The 19,988-nt window shown below is 40.2% G+C and overlaps 1 protein-coding gene across 1 annotated transcript; it reads right to left on the reverse strand.

The window, feature by feature from the left end:
• Window positions 1-368: 368 nt before the first annotated feature.
• NRSN1 (neurensin 1) lies at window positions 369-19,614 on the reverse strand. The gene is made up of 4 exons (XM_054592063.1): window positions 19,506-19,614; window positions 17,627-17,693; window positions 12,226-12,423; window positions 369-2,007 (listed from the first exon to the last, which is right to left on the reverse strand). Exons 3-4 carry the CDS (start codon window positions 12,412-12,414, stop codon window positions 1,609-1,611), a joined length of 588 nt encoding a protein of 195 aa, XP_054448038.1. The 5' UTR covers window positions 12,415-12,423; window positions 17,627-17,693; window positions 19,506-19,614; the 3' UTR covers window positions 369-1,608.
• Between the last annotated feature and the right edge of the window lie 374 nt (window positions 19,615-19,988).

Below are 19,988 nucleotides of genomic sequence, written 5' to 3' on the forward strand. Positions count from 1 at the left end.
CCATGGAAAGTTTCATATGCTGTTGCCTTGAACAGATGCTTGGGAGCTTGTAGAAGCCTTCAAAGATTAAAGTTAAAATGGCATTTCCACAGGAAGGGAGAGAACCTGAGGAAACTGGAACGATTTCCCCTAAATCTGGCCAACGATACTTGTTGAGGGGCTGATTTTCCCTGTGTTTTATGCTGGACTAGGCAAAATAAACAGTGTGCACAAAGAGCACTAATTGCTTCATTCATTCCTCCATTTAGTCAGGGGAAGAGCAGAGCTTATTCAGCCTCAGAATGGAAAATTACATGTTGGAGAGAAAATAGCTACACTGAAGGCATGACAATGCAATTCAAGTTCTGCTGGTTCACATATTTTATTTATCCAGTGAAGGAAAGGGAAAAGGGGGAAACAAAATACGAAGGGGCACCAATTCTGACAGAATGAATACCAAGGTCACATCTTCCATTTTCCTCAGTCCATTGAAATTCGCAGATTAAATAAAAGTGCAAAGGGATGAGATGAATATCTTGCTGGAGAATAAAATGTCTTATTGGAGAAAGAAAATCCCTTTTAATGTTAATATCTACTCAGTGGTTTCTTATTTGAGGATGGCTTACTTTCGTCTTTATAAAAATATTGCAGCCTCATATAAACTGCTGGGTTACATGTTTAAGGGTAGGTGGACGGAGGCCGCTGACTTGGAGACTCTCCTGGAGTTCAAGTCTCAAAGAACCTCACCTCACTGTGGCGAGGGCCATAGGACATTGTAAACATTCTGGGGGTTGGGGAGACCCAATGACACATGGCAGGAAAAGGGATCTCAGACATTACAGCCCAGGACCCCATATAAATGGGGTAACTGAGGCCTGGGAAGTTAAATGATTTCCCCAAGGTCACACAGCTGTTTCTCAGTAGGAATCAAATTTCTTGGCTTCTGATTAAGTGCATTTGGATACTGCTTACATCAATAGATACTCCCAACACAAATTTTCCTCCTAAGGTTATATTTTAGCTTACATGAAAGAAAACTAGAGAAAAGAAAAAAGATTTGTGAAGAACTCTGATAAATATATCCAATCTCAAGAACCTCGTGTTCTTAACTATATCTTATATAGTTAGAAGGTTAATAATGTTTGGGTCAAAATCAGGGAACTTGATTTTTCTAAGACCACATATGACAATATCTTACACACAGTGAGACAGGAATGGTAGGTAGCACCACACAGGGAATATTAGAAAAACCAACGTTAGAAAATAAAACAGGCCACGTCAGTGTTTGGTAGGCTGGTCTAAACTGTTCAGGGCTTTCCAATAACACGGAACATGACACTAAGCCACAATCTATGAGAGGGGAGTTTCAGAGGGCTCTTGGCGGGCACACAGCAGCACCCTCTAAGCAGCTGGGTGCCTGTACTCAGGTTGACACATGGCATCCACCCTCATTAGAGCCACTGAGCTGAGTGTGTGAGCTCATGCCCTATGCTGCCCATAGCCGAGCATAGCCATGGGACAAATCAATGCCCAATCCTTATCACCTCAAAAGCTGGCCTGCTTCATTGTAACCATGTGTGTAAATTAGAGAGGAGAGGATGAGGAGGTGGTGGTGGGGGTGAGGATGGTTCAGGTTGCCAATACAGGCTGGACATTTTGAACCCTGGACAAAGTGACTGGTATCTTTGTTTCCCCAGGGCCTGGAGCTTTTGTAATAGGCTGGGTGTGGGCCTTGATGTCTGCAATCTGCTCTTTGAACTTTTGTTGCAGGAATTTTTCTTCTTTGGAGTAGCTCTTAGCAAACACTGACATCAGCAGGCACCCAGCCATGGATGTGCCCCCAATGCAGAAGAGCACGGCTCCCGCCAGCTTGCACATGTCAAGGGCTCCATTAAACTGAACAGCATGTGTGTCGACCACCACGAAATCAGCTTCACCAAAGGCTTCGATTTTGGGGGGCACAAGAAAGCCCACCGCCAGAACAATCAGTCCGAGAATCACAAAGACTGTGCCGGAGATGAGTCCGACCTAGAGAAAGACACAATGAGACAAGACAGATAAGCACAATGCTTCTGCTCTCTGTGGGTCCTGCAAGGCAGGACTTCTCTTTTGGGCAAGTGAATTTTCCCAGTCACTCCGAATATGTATAAGAAGCCTACATAATTATCTGGTTCAAAAAGGTGAAAGGAGCACCTTTCTGATTTTGTTGCCAACCAGAAACTACATCACTGTCTTGATTTTCCCTTTGAGCTTTCGGTGTGTACAATGCTTCGCAGTTGACAAAATCCCCTTTTGCTTACATTGTCCCTTTTGGTCTGGAGGAAGAGAAAAGCAGCCCTGACATCCAGGAGCTGGCCTGACTCTCTTCACTAGGCCTTGATGTTGTTAGAAGCTGCCTGGAGTTCACAGCGAGGCCATGTTTTTCTCCTGTTGGCACAATCAGTCTCACAGAATATCATCAGACAAGCTCATTCTGCCCCGGTGATGAAGTAAGACTACTTCATAGTTTTCTCTAAGCATAGATAAAAACAAGGTCAAATACCCAGCACCTCCTCTCCTCTCTGCCAATATAAATGATGGCTGTTCCTTTACCAATGACATCTTCTGTCTCACTCTAAGCTGCCCTCCCAATAGGTAAGACTCATTAAGAAATTCAATCATAGAATTGCCCCTAACAATCCCGAGTGAACTCCTCTTTCCTTCAGCCCTCCCCCAAATCACCCAACCAAAGCCCACATCCTGTAACACATCCTTCCTCCCACTCCCTTATTGGATTACCTCAGGACCCCTCATGGTGCCATCTCTCTCACTGTGATGGGTAATAAGCTTAACTCATTCAATGTAGAGATATGTCCTGGTATGTTGGCTGGAAGACATTGACAGTCTGTACCTACTCACCCTTTCCCCAAGTAAGTGGGGAAGGAACCATAGTTGCCAGTTCACAGCTGAGGAAACGTAACATTGCAGAAGGCAGGTCACTGGCCCAGGACGAACAGCTAGCAAGTTGCAGAGGCCGGGCTGGCAGCCACAGATCTGACCTGAGGCCAGGGCTCTTTCTCTAACATGGATCCACTGGGCTGGGCTTGGGCAGATGCTGAGAAGTGTTAGGAGTAGCAGATGGAAATGACACTGCAACAGCTCAAGTTCTAATAAAATGTAACATGCTGAAGATGGAAAGTAATATACCATGTGGTGGTTTAAACTCAGAGGTTTGGAATTAACTTCTGAGTTAATTCCACAGGCTTGGATTCTAGCAGTGTGAACTAGCACTGAATCATATAAGGAAAGTTACTTAAATGCTCTTGTATACCTATAAAATGATAAATGATATAGCACCCACCTCATAGAGATGTTGTGAGGATTAAACGAGACCATGCATGAAAGACTTAGCCCTTTGCTTAAGTAATACACGGTCATAAGTAGCTGTTATTATTTGGAAATGTATCTCTCGTAAAATTATGCTACATTAACAACTGCATTACAACAATTATTCAGTACTTAGAATAAAGAACGGATAATAGTTATTTATTTTTTAAACATAATTTTCATTTCCTCCTGCTTCTAATTGTTTTTAGGTAGAATAACAAGGTTGGAAAAATAACCCAATGCATAACACCATTTAATCTTGAATATTTAAAGTATGTTTATTTAACATGTCTACTTATTAAACTTCAGGGTAAGACACTAATAAAGAGGGTTTAGATAATAGAAGGAAAACATTTGCAAATCCATCACTTTAACAAAGGGGGGAAAGGAGAACTAGTATTATTGAGCATTGTGAACCTCAAGAAGAAATATATCTGCCAGCAAGAATTCCTTATGGTTAATTGGGCTCAAATTCCTATTTGGAGTCTAGCAACCATTGCTGGCAGGGCCTCTCATACACACTGCGTTTCAGGAGAAAGTCACAGGCTGAGCTGTGGCCACTTGCATGGTGCTCCTGCACAGTGTGCTCTGGCCCTTATAAAGGAGTCCCTGGCTTCCTACTTCAACCAACAGGCTGAGATCTGCCTCATCTGATCAGAGCCACACAGCTATGTCCTCATTTGCATATTTACTAACCAGTTATTTAAAGCAGCTCCATAATGACCATCAGAACAGGCAATTCCAACCAATCATGACAGTGCTATTTAGACCAGTGAAACCACAAATTTAGATTCTTCATTTACACGAAAACGGGCCAATCAGGGGCCAGGGTGGGAACTTTCTCTATATAAGGCAGACCTCCCTTTGTCTCTGGGGAACTGACTTTCAGTTTCTCCCAAAAGCTGAGTTTCTCTGGTTTGCAAATTATTTTACCTGAGTAAAGTTTCTCCTTTTACCACACTCCAGATTGGAAACTCTTGTTGGCATTGGATTGATGGCAGTGACCTTTGGTTGACAGCATCTGTTATGGTTTAGGCATAGTGTTAGGTGTGGTTTTTGCTTTATCCTCACCAGCCTTAGGAGATGTAGATACTCTTATTCCTATTTCACTTATAAGAAACTGAGGTTCATAGGGGTGAAGAGGCACAGTTCAAGGTCCTTCAGTTAGGAGATGACTTGACTGGACTCTAACCCTCCCTGGTCTTCTAAGCCTCCCCACCTGTTTTATTTTCTCATGATATTTCACCACTTACTATTTTGTATATTACTTGCTATTATTTTTTTATTGTAACAGAGCTTTTGTTACCATACATGGACAAAATTCCATTATGTAATATTGTGAGGATACTGAAAAACAAAAAGAGTCAATATAATCTTTTCAGAAAAAAATAGAAACTATTCTCCATAAGATATAAGTAGTACAGGGGAAATTGGGTTGTAAAATATAACATTTCAAATGACTTTCTACATTTTTCTAAAACTGGTGGTGAATAAATTTACCTTCAAAGACTAACCATTATTTAAAAATAACTTTAAAAAAATGACTCACATTGGAAAATTCTGAATGCACAAACTAAATTAACTTAAATATCCATGGTGACATGTTTCATATGTCTCTAAATTACTTCCCTCCTCAAGAGCTGGCACTAATTCTCAAAAATTGAGGGCAGCAAAAATGTATCCATCTTAGTTTCTGAGGTTCTTAAGAGCAACTGAGGCCAAAGCTCTCCATCTTCTATTTCTGTCTTGTCTCTCCACAGTTCTCATTCCAACCCATGCTCAATAAATATTCCTGACTGACTAACCTAAACCACCAGACTGCTGAATATGGAGCCAGGTGATTGATTCTCAGAGCAGTTGGCTCCTCAACTGAGCAAGTGTTTTACAGATTAAAATCCACTCTTGGAGTGTCACTCAGAAGCTAAAAAGGCAAACCATGACTTGCAGATGGCAGAACTTCTGCTCACTTTAAGAACTGGAAAGTGGCTGGCTTCCTGAGCCTTCTCCCTTTTCCTTGTTATATCCATGGATCAGAGATGTCTGCGGAGGGGAGCACAATGTAAAGAACAGCTAACTCCAAAGATTGTGAGGGTGCCATCAATGCAAGTCTAATGAGAATCTTCAAGAGGTGTGCCCAGAGAGGAACTCCAAATCTATTAAAACATGTCAGGGAGAGCTTGGGATGGTGGGCGTGAAGGAGCAATGATGAGATCCCAAGTTCCTGTGTCTTAAATTTCCAGAGCCTGTAATGGAGGTGAGGAAGGATGTTGGCATACATGAGCTTAATTCTGGCACATGTTGGAATACTGGAAAGAAAAAAAATTGGAGAGCGAGGCTATACATTATCATAACAATTGTCCCTGGACACAGCTCTAAGTTGAAGTGGTCCTAGGTCTAGGAGGATAGGGGCTCTATTAAAGTTTTTAAAAATGCAACACAGAGGTCTTTTAAGGGTCTAAGAGGTCAAAGTAGCCCTGTTTAGGGTCATTCAGAAGAGTTTAAATGCTGTTGGGCCTGGGGCCTCCCCAACGCTTACCAGAACAGCCTGGGCCATGGGGTGGTTTGAACAATACTGATACTGAGAGATAGGAACCTTCCGAGGCTGTGACAACAGCAAGGCAACAGCAAGGACAGTTTTTGAGCTGCAACTTCTGATGACTCTCCTGGCTGTGGGGACCATCTGTGAAAATCCAGTCCCCACTGCTGGCAAAGAGGACTGGATAGGGAGAAGAATTTGGGTTCCAGAAATTCTGCTGCTGGGGCGATAAGCCAGAGACTGCTGTTATTGTGACCAATATCCCCTTTGTTGTATCGCTGTGAGCTGATGAATTCTGAAAATGCAGTTTCCTTCAATAAGCAGAATTGGCAGCAGTAGCAACGCAGCTGTTCTGGCAGAGAGGAGGCAGTAATGACTGTTGGAAGCAAGAACTATTGTGGCAGGGGAGAACAGCGTGTAGGGGGAAATGCTGGATGGAGCTAAATGTGAAAGGAGCCATCTGGGTTAGAGGTAATTCAAAGGAAGCACATCAAGAGTGAAGACTGGCTTTTCTTCTTCATTAGCCCCAGGGGCTGCTGCTGACCTCTCCTTAGCAGGATCTGAGCTATGAGTGGTGTCACTTGCCAGCAGTGATGACAGGTTCAAACTTATGTCCTGGCCTTCTTGCCTGACCTGCCTGTAGGGACATGGAGCTTAACAAAGTCAAAAACCTATGCCAGGCTATGATCTAGGTCCTTTCACATGCCTTACCTCCTACTGTCTTCACAGTCCCCCTTCGCCTGGGTAGTGATACCCATTATCCTGCATTAGCTTTTCTGCTTTACAGAGGCTCTGTCCCTCTAACATATGAACACATTCAGTTGCTTCAGTCTTCAAAACCTATTTTAGATCCTGTGTTCGTCCCTAGCTACTGCTTGAAGCCAGTCCTCCTTTTGACAGCCAAGCTTAGTCCTCCATGATTTCACTGAAATTGCTCTCTCCAAGGTCCCTAATGACCTCCTAATTTTCAAATCCCAGGTGATTTTTCTCTACTTATCTCATTTGAATGTTCTGCAGTCATTGATGTAAAACACTCATGCTTTCTTAAAACTCTCCCCTGTTGTTATTCCTGATAAAACTCTTCTCATTCTACATCTACTTCCTTAACAACTCACTCTCAGCCTGCTTTGCCAGGTTCTCCAGGCTTTCATCCTTGACTCATACCTTTTGTTCAATATTTCCTCTAGGCTTTTATCTGTGGCTAACGTTTCAACTACCACCTATATACCAACGATTTCCAAATCTGTAACTCCAGCCTAAATCATTCTCTTGGGCTGGAGCCTCATATTTCTGACAGTCAATAGGAGAATTATTACAATCCAATGTGATAAACACTCCTCTAAAAGTAGTCTTAGGAGTTACTGGGAGCACAGGGTGGGGTAGACAATAGGGGGTCTCAAAGGCTCATCAAACCCAAATGTACAAAATTATACTCTTTCCTTCCTCCTTCCTTTCTCATTTTTCTTATCTGTGTTCCAGCCAGCAACCCATTCACTGACTCTTTCCTCACATTCAGTCAATAGTTAATTAAATCTTATTGGTTCTACCTCACAAAACTCTCTTGAATCTTGTCTCTCTTCTCCATTGCCACAGCTACTCTAATGGTGCAGACCATTATTGTGTCTCATTCTGATCATCACAATTGCATTCTGATGGCCTCCATTGCTAGTCTTATCCTTCTTCAAGTGTCATCTGAGGAAACATTTAAAAACAGGATGAATACCACATGAATTCTCTCTTAAGAGGTTCCCATAGCTCCTCTCATTTTTAGTATGGAAATATCTCCTTAATGTCTAGCAAAACTTGGGAGAGAAATCTAAGATGTAAGCTGAAGCTCTAGCTTAGCCTAGGGGGGAAACTGGAGTGATAGGAGGAGGGTCTTGAGAGAAAAGAGAGGGACTACAGTCACTTTCACTTTTCATAAAGCTGTGGAGGAGGCACTTGCCTTGTACCTTTGAGTGGTTTCTCATATGGATTGAAGAGAGAAGGTAAAAAGGAGAATAACCCTGAGGTGGGGAGAGTATGACTGGGTGTGAGGAGACTGCTCCCACTAGTTCATACCTGCCATGCTGAGGCTGTTTGCTGCACAATCAAGGCACAACAGCTTTGGTGAAGGTCTAGGGCAAGGATAAGAAAGAAGAATTCTACCTTGGCAGCAGCAGAAGGTGGCTGGGGGTAGGTGGGACCATGTCACAGAGTTTTCCATATGGCAGCTCTTTCAGGCACTGGGATAAATTAGTAAAGGCTGAGGCAACCATGAGGTAATACAGAACCTGCGAAGCACAGAGAATGAGGTCAAGAGAATCCAACATTGATCTCTTGACCTCATTCCTCTAACTTCTAACTACCCAGGCACCCTGAACTATTTGCAGTTTCTCAATCATATCATCTTCTATCATGACTCTGTCTTTGCAAAGCTTCCTTCCTGTCTTTGCAAAGACCACAGTTGATCTTTTCTGTGAAGCTATGTCTTCCTCAGACTACATCAGGTTCTCACCACCCTGTGCTCCCTAGTAACTTACCTAGACAATTTTTAGGGGAATGTTTACTAGTTAGATTGTAACAATATGTATATATCTACCTTTCCTATTTTCTAACTCTTTTAAGTTAAGGCTATATCTTATTTATAGGTGAAGAATAACATCATATTCACAATTGAATCCTAGAGCCTACCACATATTCTTGTGCATAGTGGACATATATACATTTGTAGAATGGATAGCACTGTGAGATAGATAATGTGTAGATCCATGTGACAGAGCAAAGATTCTAACTCTGGCCCATCTGATTCCCATCTCCATCCTCATGAAGTGCCTCCATGCTGCCCACAGCTAGGACCTGGCTTGAGGGCAGAGTCCCACTGAGGCTCTATGAGCAGAGGCACCCTGTGATGGGAGAGGGGGAAGGGGAAGCCCACAGCTTGAACCATCTAAGATGCAATTTAAAGTGAAAGAAAAAAAAACATGGAAAAGAATCATAATAGAACCATATGTATAACCAGTGATTTTCTCTGTATTGGTAGAAAGCACTTCATAAACCTACTGAAATGAATTCACTTAAATTTCTGAGGAGAGAAGCCAAGAGTGGTTGGTTTTCCCTTGGTAGAGGTGAGGTCTTTAAGACAGTAATTCTTATGTTATTTGGGTTGACTGTAGGGTACTGAAAGTCCAAGTTTACGGATTCCCATAGGAACCTAAAATTTAGATTTTGCTGGACGATAATCTCTATGAGGCCATGGATTTTGCCTGTTTTTTTTTCTTTCTTTCTGCAGTAGGTCTAGCACAACAGGGACAAATACTTTTGGATCTTGTTTGTATAAAATAAAAGAGAAAAAATATTGAAATCTAAATTCTGGGTTTGGTAATTTACTGTGAGTTCTTTATTTTAAATCCATACCTTTAGGTTGTTTGATGAATTTATAGCACCACAAATCACATAACCACCAGTGCTTTGGATCTACACAAATGCTGACAATATTTTATATGTCAGTGGCATTTTAGGCTCTTGGCACAACAGATCTGTGAGGCAAATATTTGTTTTTTGACACATACTGAAACAACCACCCACTTATGTGGGTAAATACAATATGTGCCAAGCTTGGCTACTTATTTCATTGGTCGAGGCCAGTAAGAATTCATCAGAAGTGACAGGGTCAAAATGATAGCTTGATCAATTCTAATACAGAGCATGTGACATGAATGAAATTTTGAATTAACACAGGTCTCGGGTAACTTATGTTACCAACTATTCTATCCAGTATTTTATTAACTAGATTTCTGGTTTTATTTCCATTTCAGGACTTAATGTTCCATGTGGCATTGAATGCTTAAGCTTATTATTCTATATCCTAAGAATCCCCAAACGCCAATTCAAAAGAACCTATGCACCCCAATGTTCATAGCAGCACAATTTACAATAGCCAAGTGTTGGAAGCAACCTAAATGCCCATCAGTAGATGATTGGATAAAAAATTATGGTACATTTACACAATGGAATACTATGCTGTAGAAAGAAAAAAAGAACTACTAAACTCCACGACAGCATGGGTGGAACTTGAGAGCATTATGCTAAGTGAAATAAGCCAGGGGGCAAAGGACAAATACCATATGATCTCACCTATAAGTGGAACCTAACCAACAATACAAAGATGCAAGGAAAATAAGACCAGCAACACTGAAAGGAAAAGAAACCAACAGAGACAAGAGGGAAGGAGGGAGGGGTGGGCAGGGGAAAAGGAAGGGAAGGGGAAAGTCAAGGAACATATAGCAAGGACTCATGGACAAAACAAAACACAAGTGCATATCAGACATTGTTCTAGCTCTTTGTAAGTATTATCTTATTTAATTCTCACAATTTGATGAGGTTGGCACTATAAGTATCACCATAAGAGTCCCATTAAGGTCACCTATTTGCCCAAAGTTGCAGAGCTATTAAATGGAAGAGCTGAGATTTGAACCACATAGTAGGAGGACTAAGTCCATGTTCACAATCATGCTGTATTTTGTCTCCTGTTACACTATTGCCAATTAATTGCAAATTTATGTCAATATCAATGTCCAAAATTCTGAGATATTTTGGGAGAAAGTCAGGATGATTGGCAACCCCTGAGGCACCGAATATTAAAGCTGGATGGGACCAGAGACATCATCTAAGGCTGCATCTCAGCACCCCTTCCCAAATCCTCAGCCTTTCCTTGATTTCTAAATGTTAGAATGTCCCAATGACCCTTCTCTTCTATGTCCAGCTGTCTTCCCAGGTAGTATCATCTAGCCTAGTGCCTTATGCACATTCTATATACTAATGATTCCCAATCCATGAGCCGCAGATCAGTATATTTAAATTGTCACTAGGGACCACCACTTGCAATAGGCATCAGCAATAAAACAACTGAAATCAAACTCTCAGTTCCCTACCCATCCCACTGCTCTCCTTGGTTCTCCATCCTGGTAAATGATAACATCATTCATGAAATAGCTCAGGCTGAAATCCTTGAAGTCATGTTTGACTCCACTTGGTTTTATCTAATTCATCAGCATGTCCTGACAGCTTGGCCTTCAAACTTTAGCTAAATTGGACTACCTATCATCATCTCCACTAACATCACCTTAATCTAAGCCACCATCATCTCTTGCTGAGGTGCTTTAATAGTCTCCTAAATAATCTAGTTGCTTCTACCTTTTTTCTTCTATAACCTCTTTTTTGTACATTAGTCAGAATTTTCCTGTTAAAATATTAATAGCATAATTTCACTCCTCTGTATAAAATGTCCACATGGCTTCTCATATCTCTCAAGGTAAGAGCCAAAGTCCTTGCTATCATTTATAAGGCTCTACATAAATCATCTGTGCCCTGCTATTTTTCTGAATCCATTGCCTTTCCTTTCCCCCTTTCATTCTAGTCTAGTCAGACTGTACCTCTTGCTATTTTTTCAAACACATCGAACTTGTTTCCATATAGGAGCTTTTGTGTTGCTGTTTTGCAACCCTGGAATGGCCTTCAGCTAGATGGTTTTAAGGTCTGCTCCCCCGCTCACTCTGGTATTTGCTTGAATGTCATCTCTTCTGAAAGCCTTTCTACGATCAGCATATCTAAATACATGTCCTTCATTACTCCCTGACTTATTTCTCTTCATTGTACTTGTCCCACTACCTTACATTCTAGCATGTGGCTTATTTGATAATGGTCTGTTTACCATGATAGATGGTAAGTTCTGTGAGGGCAGAGGCTTTTTCTTCTTCTGTTTACCACTTTAATCTCCAGCACCTTGAAACTTTTTGGCACAGAATAGGTGCTCACTAATTGTATGTTGAATGACTGAATACATTGTCCAATAAGGCTCCTTCATGGAGGAGTTGAAGCTCAGAGAGCCTCGTGATCACATATCTGGTAGAGCTAGAGCTGGAATACTGACGTTTTATTATGTCTCAGCATTAACCTCTCTAAATACCCAATTATTTCTTTTTAATAATTATTGTAAGTTGTCAAATGATACTTACTATGACTGTAACGGGTGCTAGAAGCATATAGTATTTTGCCTATGGGCGGCTTCACAGTTGGTGAATTTAGTGGCACATTAATAACAGTAGCAAAAATAATAATAATTAATGATGGTAATTGTACTTATTCATGTTTAACTTAAAAATCAACAATAATGCTGTTTAGAGGCTTTCTTCAGCCCATGGTTTACATTCTACTTTCCTAAGGGATGAACACTGCATTTCATATCACCAGAGGGGTGCACATGCAAAGTTCCAAACCTTACAACTCTCTACAGCAATGGTATTGTACTTACCATATCCAATAACTATTCCATTTCCCAAGTTAAACACATGCTCTTGACTTACCTTCCAGAATACTGAGCTCCACCTGTTAGGTGATCTCTGGATCTGGAAATCATCCTCATACTCCCAGATTGAGGTGGTGCAGTCCTCATAAAACTGGTGCAGGTAAGACCGGACTCCGTAGCGCTGGTACCCACCCTCGGGAGCAGCCTGTGTCTGCTGGGACCCACAGACATTGCTGCAAGAACTCATCCTTCCCAGCTGGAATGACAACATCCATATGTATCAGCCCCACGGGCTCTGGCCACAGGGTCAGAAGGCATATTAAAGATGAGAACCAGGCTGTGCAATATCAGCTTATTTGAACAATACTCTTTTCTTGAGAGAAAAGACACTTTTCAAGACCTGCCATTCTTATAAGCTTAATACAAACTTTCCCTAAATTACCAATGATTAGAACTGGTTTTCCGTTAGTGAAACCAGACATAACATCACAGCTCACTTAATTTACGCGTACATTTAAGCAGGAAGCACATGAAAAATAGAAAGAATGAAGCTGAGATTTTTACTGTCTTGACAAGCAATCTTTAATCTCTTGGAATCCAGTAGCCTTTACACATACATATAAAGAATTAGGCAGGCACTCACTTTCTACAGATGGAATTTGTTTTGGCCTGTCCTCTCAGATGCTTAACTGTGTTTCCTTGTGGAAACTACATAGTGTTACTCTTAGCAGTTTGAAATTTTGCCTTTCTTTGGATCTAATATATCTTGTTTCAACATTTTAACTAATTGTCAAGTTGTACAGAAGCTTTATTAAAAAGCTTCTGAGCAACTTACTCTGCATACTTTATTAATCACAAATGACTTGGACAATAATTTACACCTCATTAACTTTAACACCAGGTAATTCAGTCATTATTGTGGATACATCTGTCCATGTGGGATGCTAACGTGTTATGTAGAGAGTAGACCCAGCCTTTTATTTTTTCCCATTAAGTGTCTAGTATAAATAGAAATTCAGAGAATTATTAAATTAAACTCTATTTCTGACAGGTTGTTTGGGACTCCAACTTCTTCTTTATTGACCTAATAATTACCAATAGAGAGAGGCACCTGATTATTAATTCATGGCAAAAAATAAAAGGAATTACTGGAAGATAACAATTTCGGTGAGTAAGGGAATTCTGAGTTATTCTGTCCTTTGGTTTTCTGATCTCCATATAAGCAGATTAATATGTAGCTGGAGACATGCAATGTTGTTTAGAGTTTTCAGTTATCCTCTAGATGGTTTCCCCTGTGTGGACACAACCTGAAAATGAGAAAGCAAGGAACAATACAGAAGGGTATTTTCCCAATTGAACCAGGTTTCCTCAGCACTTGTACATAGTTCAGGTTAATAGAAGACATTAAATGTTTCCAGTTACTTATCAAAAAATCAAATAATCATGTATATCTACAAGGAAAAAACTAATCTAAATTTCCGCAAAGTGCCCCCGTGTAGCCACTTAGTTTCGATGGCTAGAATCATGGGTTAAAATCTAAATTGAAGCCAGAGATATTTAGCATTTTCCTGTCCCATGGCCACAAAGTGAACCTATAAGAATGTCTTGTAAATGTTTGCCCTTGGCCATAATGGGTTTTAGTTAGAAAATGTAGTCAATTTTAGGAAAATATGGCTACGACCTTTAAAAATAAATGGTGCAATCAGACACTGAAGATGGTGACCAATAGTCTCATCTTTATAAGTACTGGTTACTATGACATGTAGTGCCCAACTCCCCGTGCCTGTGCCCTCTTCCTGTTTCAGTGGAGCTACCATGACAGAAATCACCCAGGAGGAGAGAGCAGGTAGGCAGGGTTTTTTTTTAACTTTTAAGAATTTCAGAAGGATATTACCATTTCATTTAAAAATCAAGGTTTTAGAATGTACTTTGCCTGATTAGAACGGCAAAGTCAGATGAATCAAATTCCTTTGTAACCTAGTTTTCATATTTTAAATGCCAAGATGACTTTTTGGTACCTTTTATTTAGTGCTTGTACAATGAAGATGATTAATAAGGGCCTATTGCTAGTGATATATAAGTAGAACAATTTTAAAGGCACTTTCTTTTAAGACATTCTAACAAAATTTCAGTCAAAGGGAGACAGGGTTATTATTACTCCTCTGCTTTGTCATTGAAGAAACTGAGGCATAGAAGAATCATCTGCTAAAGGTTATTCCATGAGTCAGGGAGCAGATGAAACATGACAATACATGGACTGAATCACACATTTAGATAATTAGAACCAAATCATTCAAATATAGGTTTTTCAAATTTTTATAAAGTATCAGAGACTTTAACATAAACAAGTAAAAAAAGTAGATGTTATAGCAACAGTAAGATTTATTTTTCTTAGATCTGAACTAATTCTTTCTCAGGATTAAGATTTCATGCAGAGTAGAACCATGTGCGCACTTTAGTCATTTCTTGCACAGCTGGCTCCCAGCACACCAGGTTAACTATTTCTGCTTTATAGGATGAGGTTCAGTAATCTAACTTTATTAAACACTATATGGATATAGAAACACATAAGAGATATAGAAAGTGTCATAAAACAAATGTTTTTGATGCTGAGTGATGGAAGGCTCTACTCTAAGTTGAAATGGATTTTTAGCAATGCTAGGTACATTCTAGAAAAGGAATCCTAACAAGGCTTTCCCCCTCTCCAAACATAGGAACATGGCCTGTGCTGTGCTAACCACACAGAGCAGAGAATGGGCTCTAATGCCAGTTCTTGATCTGCAACTTACCGGTCATGACATTTCAGGCAAGCTCATTAACTTCTCTGGGCTCTGGTTTTAGCAACCTTAAGATAAGATGGTTGCACCACATAACCTCTGACTCCTTCCAGATATAGTTGTCCAGTAGTCTTTGGCCATGAAACACAGACTGAGTAAATTATTTTTGTTGGATAAACAACTGGGTTTACTAATTTCCCACCTCTTTCTAAACCCTCATTGATTGATTGCCATTGTCCAAAATTCTGCTTTATTATTGTATGTATGAATCGTCCATTCAAAAGAGCATTTAAGCTATTAATTAGATTAATTACTTGGTATTAAGTAGAATGAATGGTTGTGTAATGGTTTGTTTAATACGCTAACTTCAATAACATGTATGTGGCCTAAACTAGTAGTTCCTGGGGGTCTTAGAGGTTTGTATATCTTACCAAACATTTAACTTAGGATTTACTCCTAGAGGAGAATGACCACTTAGAAGAACGTGAATTTTAAAATATAACACATTAGAATGAGAATTTTTCCCCTACAGAATCTCAGCAGTTATAGTCTTCATAGGGAAGCCAGTAACTTTTTGACCCAATATAGAAAATGCTACAGTGATTTGGAATCTACTTCACTGATTAACACCTCCAGTATCATAAAGAGGATACACAAAGTCACATTATAAAGTCACTTTAAAAGCTGGGAAATTATTACATGACAAACTAGGGTTGAGGAGAAATGAAAGATATGTCAAAGTCTTTTTATTTTGACTTGGCATTTACTTAATGATCAAGTTTCATGAGAATTCTGATATTTATATTTCAATAGTTATAGTAGTAACAGCAGCAAAAAGAGTAACATTAAATCTATGACTGTTGTTAAGTGACAGATCCTGGAGGGCTCCCTTTTTTTAGAGAAAGCCTTAACATTCCAGGAAGTGCATAAATAGTGTAGAGAGGTGAGTGAAAATATTTTCCAGTATTGTGTTTGAATGAGTCCTGTGAATACTCATTTTATGGATGCTCTTATGGAGTCCACTGCATCCTCACTGCCAGTGCGGCCATCTTGATGGAACACAGGCAACATTAGTGTCTGGCTGCTTGGTCACCTAGGAGGAGGCAGTTGTTTGTGTTCTTCCTGAAGGACATTATAGGGGCTGATAAGTGAGGATCCATCCTTGTTTTTTCTTTTAATAATCTGTCATCTCAATTTCTTGTACAATTATACATTGAAAGGATATTCAGTTATTAGCAACACAGTGCACATATCATACCTCAGATACCCATAGAAGGAGGAAATCAATCATAATTTAATTCCCCTTCTTAAATCTTTCAAGAGGCTTTGTGAAATCAGAATATTAAATATCAGCCCTCTGTCACTCTCTATCCTCTTATTCAAATTTGTTTGTCTTCATAGCATTTGTTATTGACTGATGTTCCATTGTGTCATATCTGATAGCCCAGGCACATGATAGATTGTAAGCTACAGAAGGGCAGGGAGTGTTTACCACTTTGAAACTTCTTGGCACAGAGTTCTACATAGGTCAGTGTGGGTGACAGCCAGAATGGTCCTTCATTTTTCATCCCTCTGTTCCTTCAGTATTTTTAAAGCCCTAATTATGTGCCAGATTATGTGAGATAATGGCTACAAAGATGAGCAAGGCATAGTCTGCTCTTAATAGACTCTTGGATTAGAAGGAGAAGCATTCAGAAAGTAATAATTGCAAGAAAACAAGAACCAAAATGAGATATTTGCCGCAGGAGGAAGTACAAATGCTGAGGATCCCTTGAACAATTCCTCTATCTGACAAACAAATCCATACACATGTTATTTTGATCTCTATGTGTTCCAGTATCCTACAGTGTCAACTTACAGGAAATTTGAATTTGTCTAATATATGCATTTACTTTTTATTTTACTTTAAAAATGTACATAACCATGAAAACAGAAAAAATATATGCTTCATGAAACTCTCTAAGAGTATCACAGACTTTGTATTTGTCTTCATGGTCTCCTTAAGAGAAGGTTGACAGAAAATTGAGGTACAAAAAGGATGAATATTTCCCCATGGCTCTGTGTGAGTCAGTTGTGAGTTCAGGCACAGTCCCTATTCTATTTATTCTATTTGAAATTGTCATTCAATTTTCATACTGCTTTTCCCTTCCATAAAATCATTTTGAGATAATGAGAGTGAAGTTCCCATTAGAGTCACTTTTCTACAGGGCCAGTGCTGCGAGGTATAGGTACACAGCTGATTTAGGCCATTTATTCAGCACCAAACCAAATGGCCAATTCACTTAAAAGACTCAGAATGGATGCAGGAAGACATGAAAGCCTGGTAACAGCTTTTCCACTTTTAAATCAGGCATTCTGGAATTACATAAGCATGACTTTAAAACTTGAAAATGTGTTTTTACCAACAGATCATTTCAGTTGTAGAGATTGTTGCTCTATATTATGAGATTTTTCTTATACCTCTAAGCCATTGGCTATGCAGCCACCATGTAATTTTTAACAGAGGGGTAATGATATGCAATTATCTTATTATTTTACTCCTTCAAGATGTAATTTTAAGAAAGGTATGTAAAGTCCAAAACCAAAATGAAAAGAACTCATATTCTCTTTAAATCTCTTCTTTGTCTACATGCAGATCACAAGGTGCTTATAAATCAACATGTGATAAGGTTTGAGTCTTACCTTTGAAGTCCTCTTCCTCTTTTTGTTTATTCTTTAAACTTTCTTTTTAACGGCACATTCTTCAGTCCTATTTAAGAAAAAAAAAATCTCTGCAGAATGTGATCCAAATAAAAACCTAAATTTCACGATCCATTCGTATAACTTATAAAGAATCATTTCACATTGACAAAAACATTAACAAAAAACTTTTTGTTCAAGAGCAGAGATAGTATTTTTTTATAAAAGTATATATTTTGTAACTTTTTAATGGACTTATGAGAGTTTATAGAGTAAATAAGGCAATATAAATGAAAAGGACTCTGTAAACTATAACACACTATACAAACACTATTCTTATTTCAATATAATTATGTCCCATGCAATCAATGATACAAATTAGATGGATTCATTTGTATTTTATGAATTCTAAGTAAAAAGATTACTTCCTTCCAAGATACTACATAAACCGTTCCATTACATTGTAAAATAAATGAATCTTATAGCCATTGCATTTTTCTGATCTATTTATATGCATTTTATACTTAGTAAGGCTCTTTGGATGATTTACTCATTAAGTTGATCTTCACTTCTATATCCTTTTCTTCCCATCATGATCATTTTTACTTTCCATCTGACTAAGAAAACCAGGTGCCTGCAAGATTAAATTAAAAAGCCATTGCCAGCTATAGAGCTATTGGTTTCCTGCATTACTCTAGTCATGTAAAATAAAATAATAACTGGGGCATATTTTTCAAGAGATCATTAATAATTCTTTCTGATAAACAGTTTCCCATCCATTTTCAGGAGAACTTCAAAGACTTGAGGTGAGTAAGCCTAGTTGAGAACTGACAAACTGTTTTCAGCATTTTGAAGGTTCAGTGTATATGAACCATAGCCAAACCTACTCCAAGATTCACTTTTTTGCTCCTAAATTTTATTTTGTGGGCATCCTGAATCTGGATAAGCAAAACACAAGCCACTATTATTTTTCCCCTCTTCCCTGTTTCCTCCTCCTCCTCCTTCCTTCCTCACTTCTCCTTCCTCCTACTCTTCTCCTCCTCTCTCTCTCTCTCTCTCTCTCTCTCTCTCTCTCTCTCTCTCTCTCTCTCTCTCTCTTCACTTTCCCCTCTTTCTCCCCCTCCTTCCCTCCCTCCCTGATCTGTGCCTGTGCCTTTCGATTAAATCTCCCTCCTTTATCTGTCGCCTGCCCCATTTTCTTTGCCGGAATTGACTCCACAGTTGCCCTTCACCAAAGGCTGGCCTGGAGCCCAAGGAGCTCTCCAAGGTTCTGAAAACATTTCTGCTGCTGAGCCAGGAACCAATTGAATAAACAACGGCTGTTTAACTCCAGCTCTGTTTTCTTTGAGGTCATCACCCTTGGTCTTACCCCCACCCAGCGCCCCTTTCTAACTACACAAGAAGTAGGTTCTGAGGTAACATGAAAATACTTAAACATTTTTAGACGTGGCAAAGGAGTGGGGAGGGCAAGTGGGGGTTAAATTCATCCTGGAAAACAAATCAAACCAGCTTTCCAATCTCCAAATACATAGGATTAACTTTAACCTATTATACAACTTTTCTTGTCTCACAGGAAAGAAACTCGTAAGTTTTCCCTGTATACCTCCCAAATTCTTACATAACACAAACCACAAACCGTCAAAGCATGGAGTTGGCTAACCCTTATTTATACACAGATTTTAATACCATGGTTTTTGTAGAGATTTGTGCACCTATAATAAACATGAATGAGTAGCGTGTGTGTGTGTGTGTGTGTGTGTGTGTGTGTGTGTGTGGTGGGGGGGAGAGAATGAATATGAATATTTGTGCAGAAAGAAAGAGAAAGGGTAGGGAGAACTGGAGAGGCACACCGAGTATAGATCCCTGCACCGCTGGGCTTTACCTGCTCCCTTCGTTTCCCTGACCCGTGGAGCAAGTGCAGCCAGCTAGCCGCAGATCTCTCGCCGGGGTCCCATCGCCGCCACCGCTGCCGCCGCTCCCTCGGCAACAAGCTCAGCTTGCTCAAGATTGACAGCTGGGCGCCCCGCGTGCCCGCGCAGCCGAGGGTCGCGCAGCCGCCGCCGTAGCTGAAGGGGCGGGATCCGCGCTGCCGGGGCGCGCAGCGAGTGGGCGGCCCCGAGTGGTGAGTAGGCGGGGCCTCGAGCGACGCGGCGCGTCGGCTTCCTCACCGCCAGCACCCCAGGTCTCTGCTTCCCTGGAGAGCGACTGCCATGTGGAAGATCTGGCGCTGTGCCCTGAGGAAGCTTCATGGGTCAGGGCCGGGCATCTTGTCTGGCTTTCTGTCTGGTCCACCCTTTTCTTTTCTTGCCCAGCACAACGTCTGGCCATGACAGGCTGAGTACACGAATGCACGTATATTTTTAAC

This window comes from Pteronotus mesoamericanus, unplaced genomic scaffold, assembly GCF_021234165.1.
Source record: "Pteronotus mesoamericanus isolate MK-2021 breed Mesoamerican mustached bat unplaced genomic scaffold, CSHL_Meso_final scaffold_31, whole genome shotgun sequence".
NCBI lineage: Eukaryota > Metazoa > Chordata > Mammalia > Chiroptera > Mormoopidae > Pteronotus > Pteronotus mesoamericanus.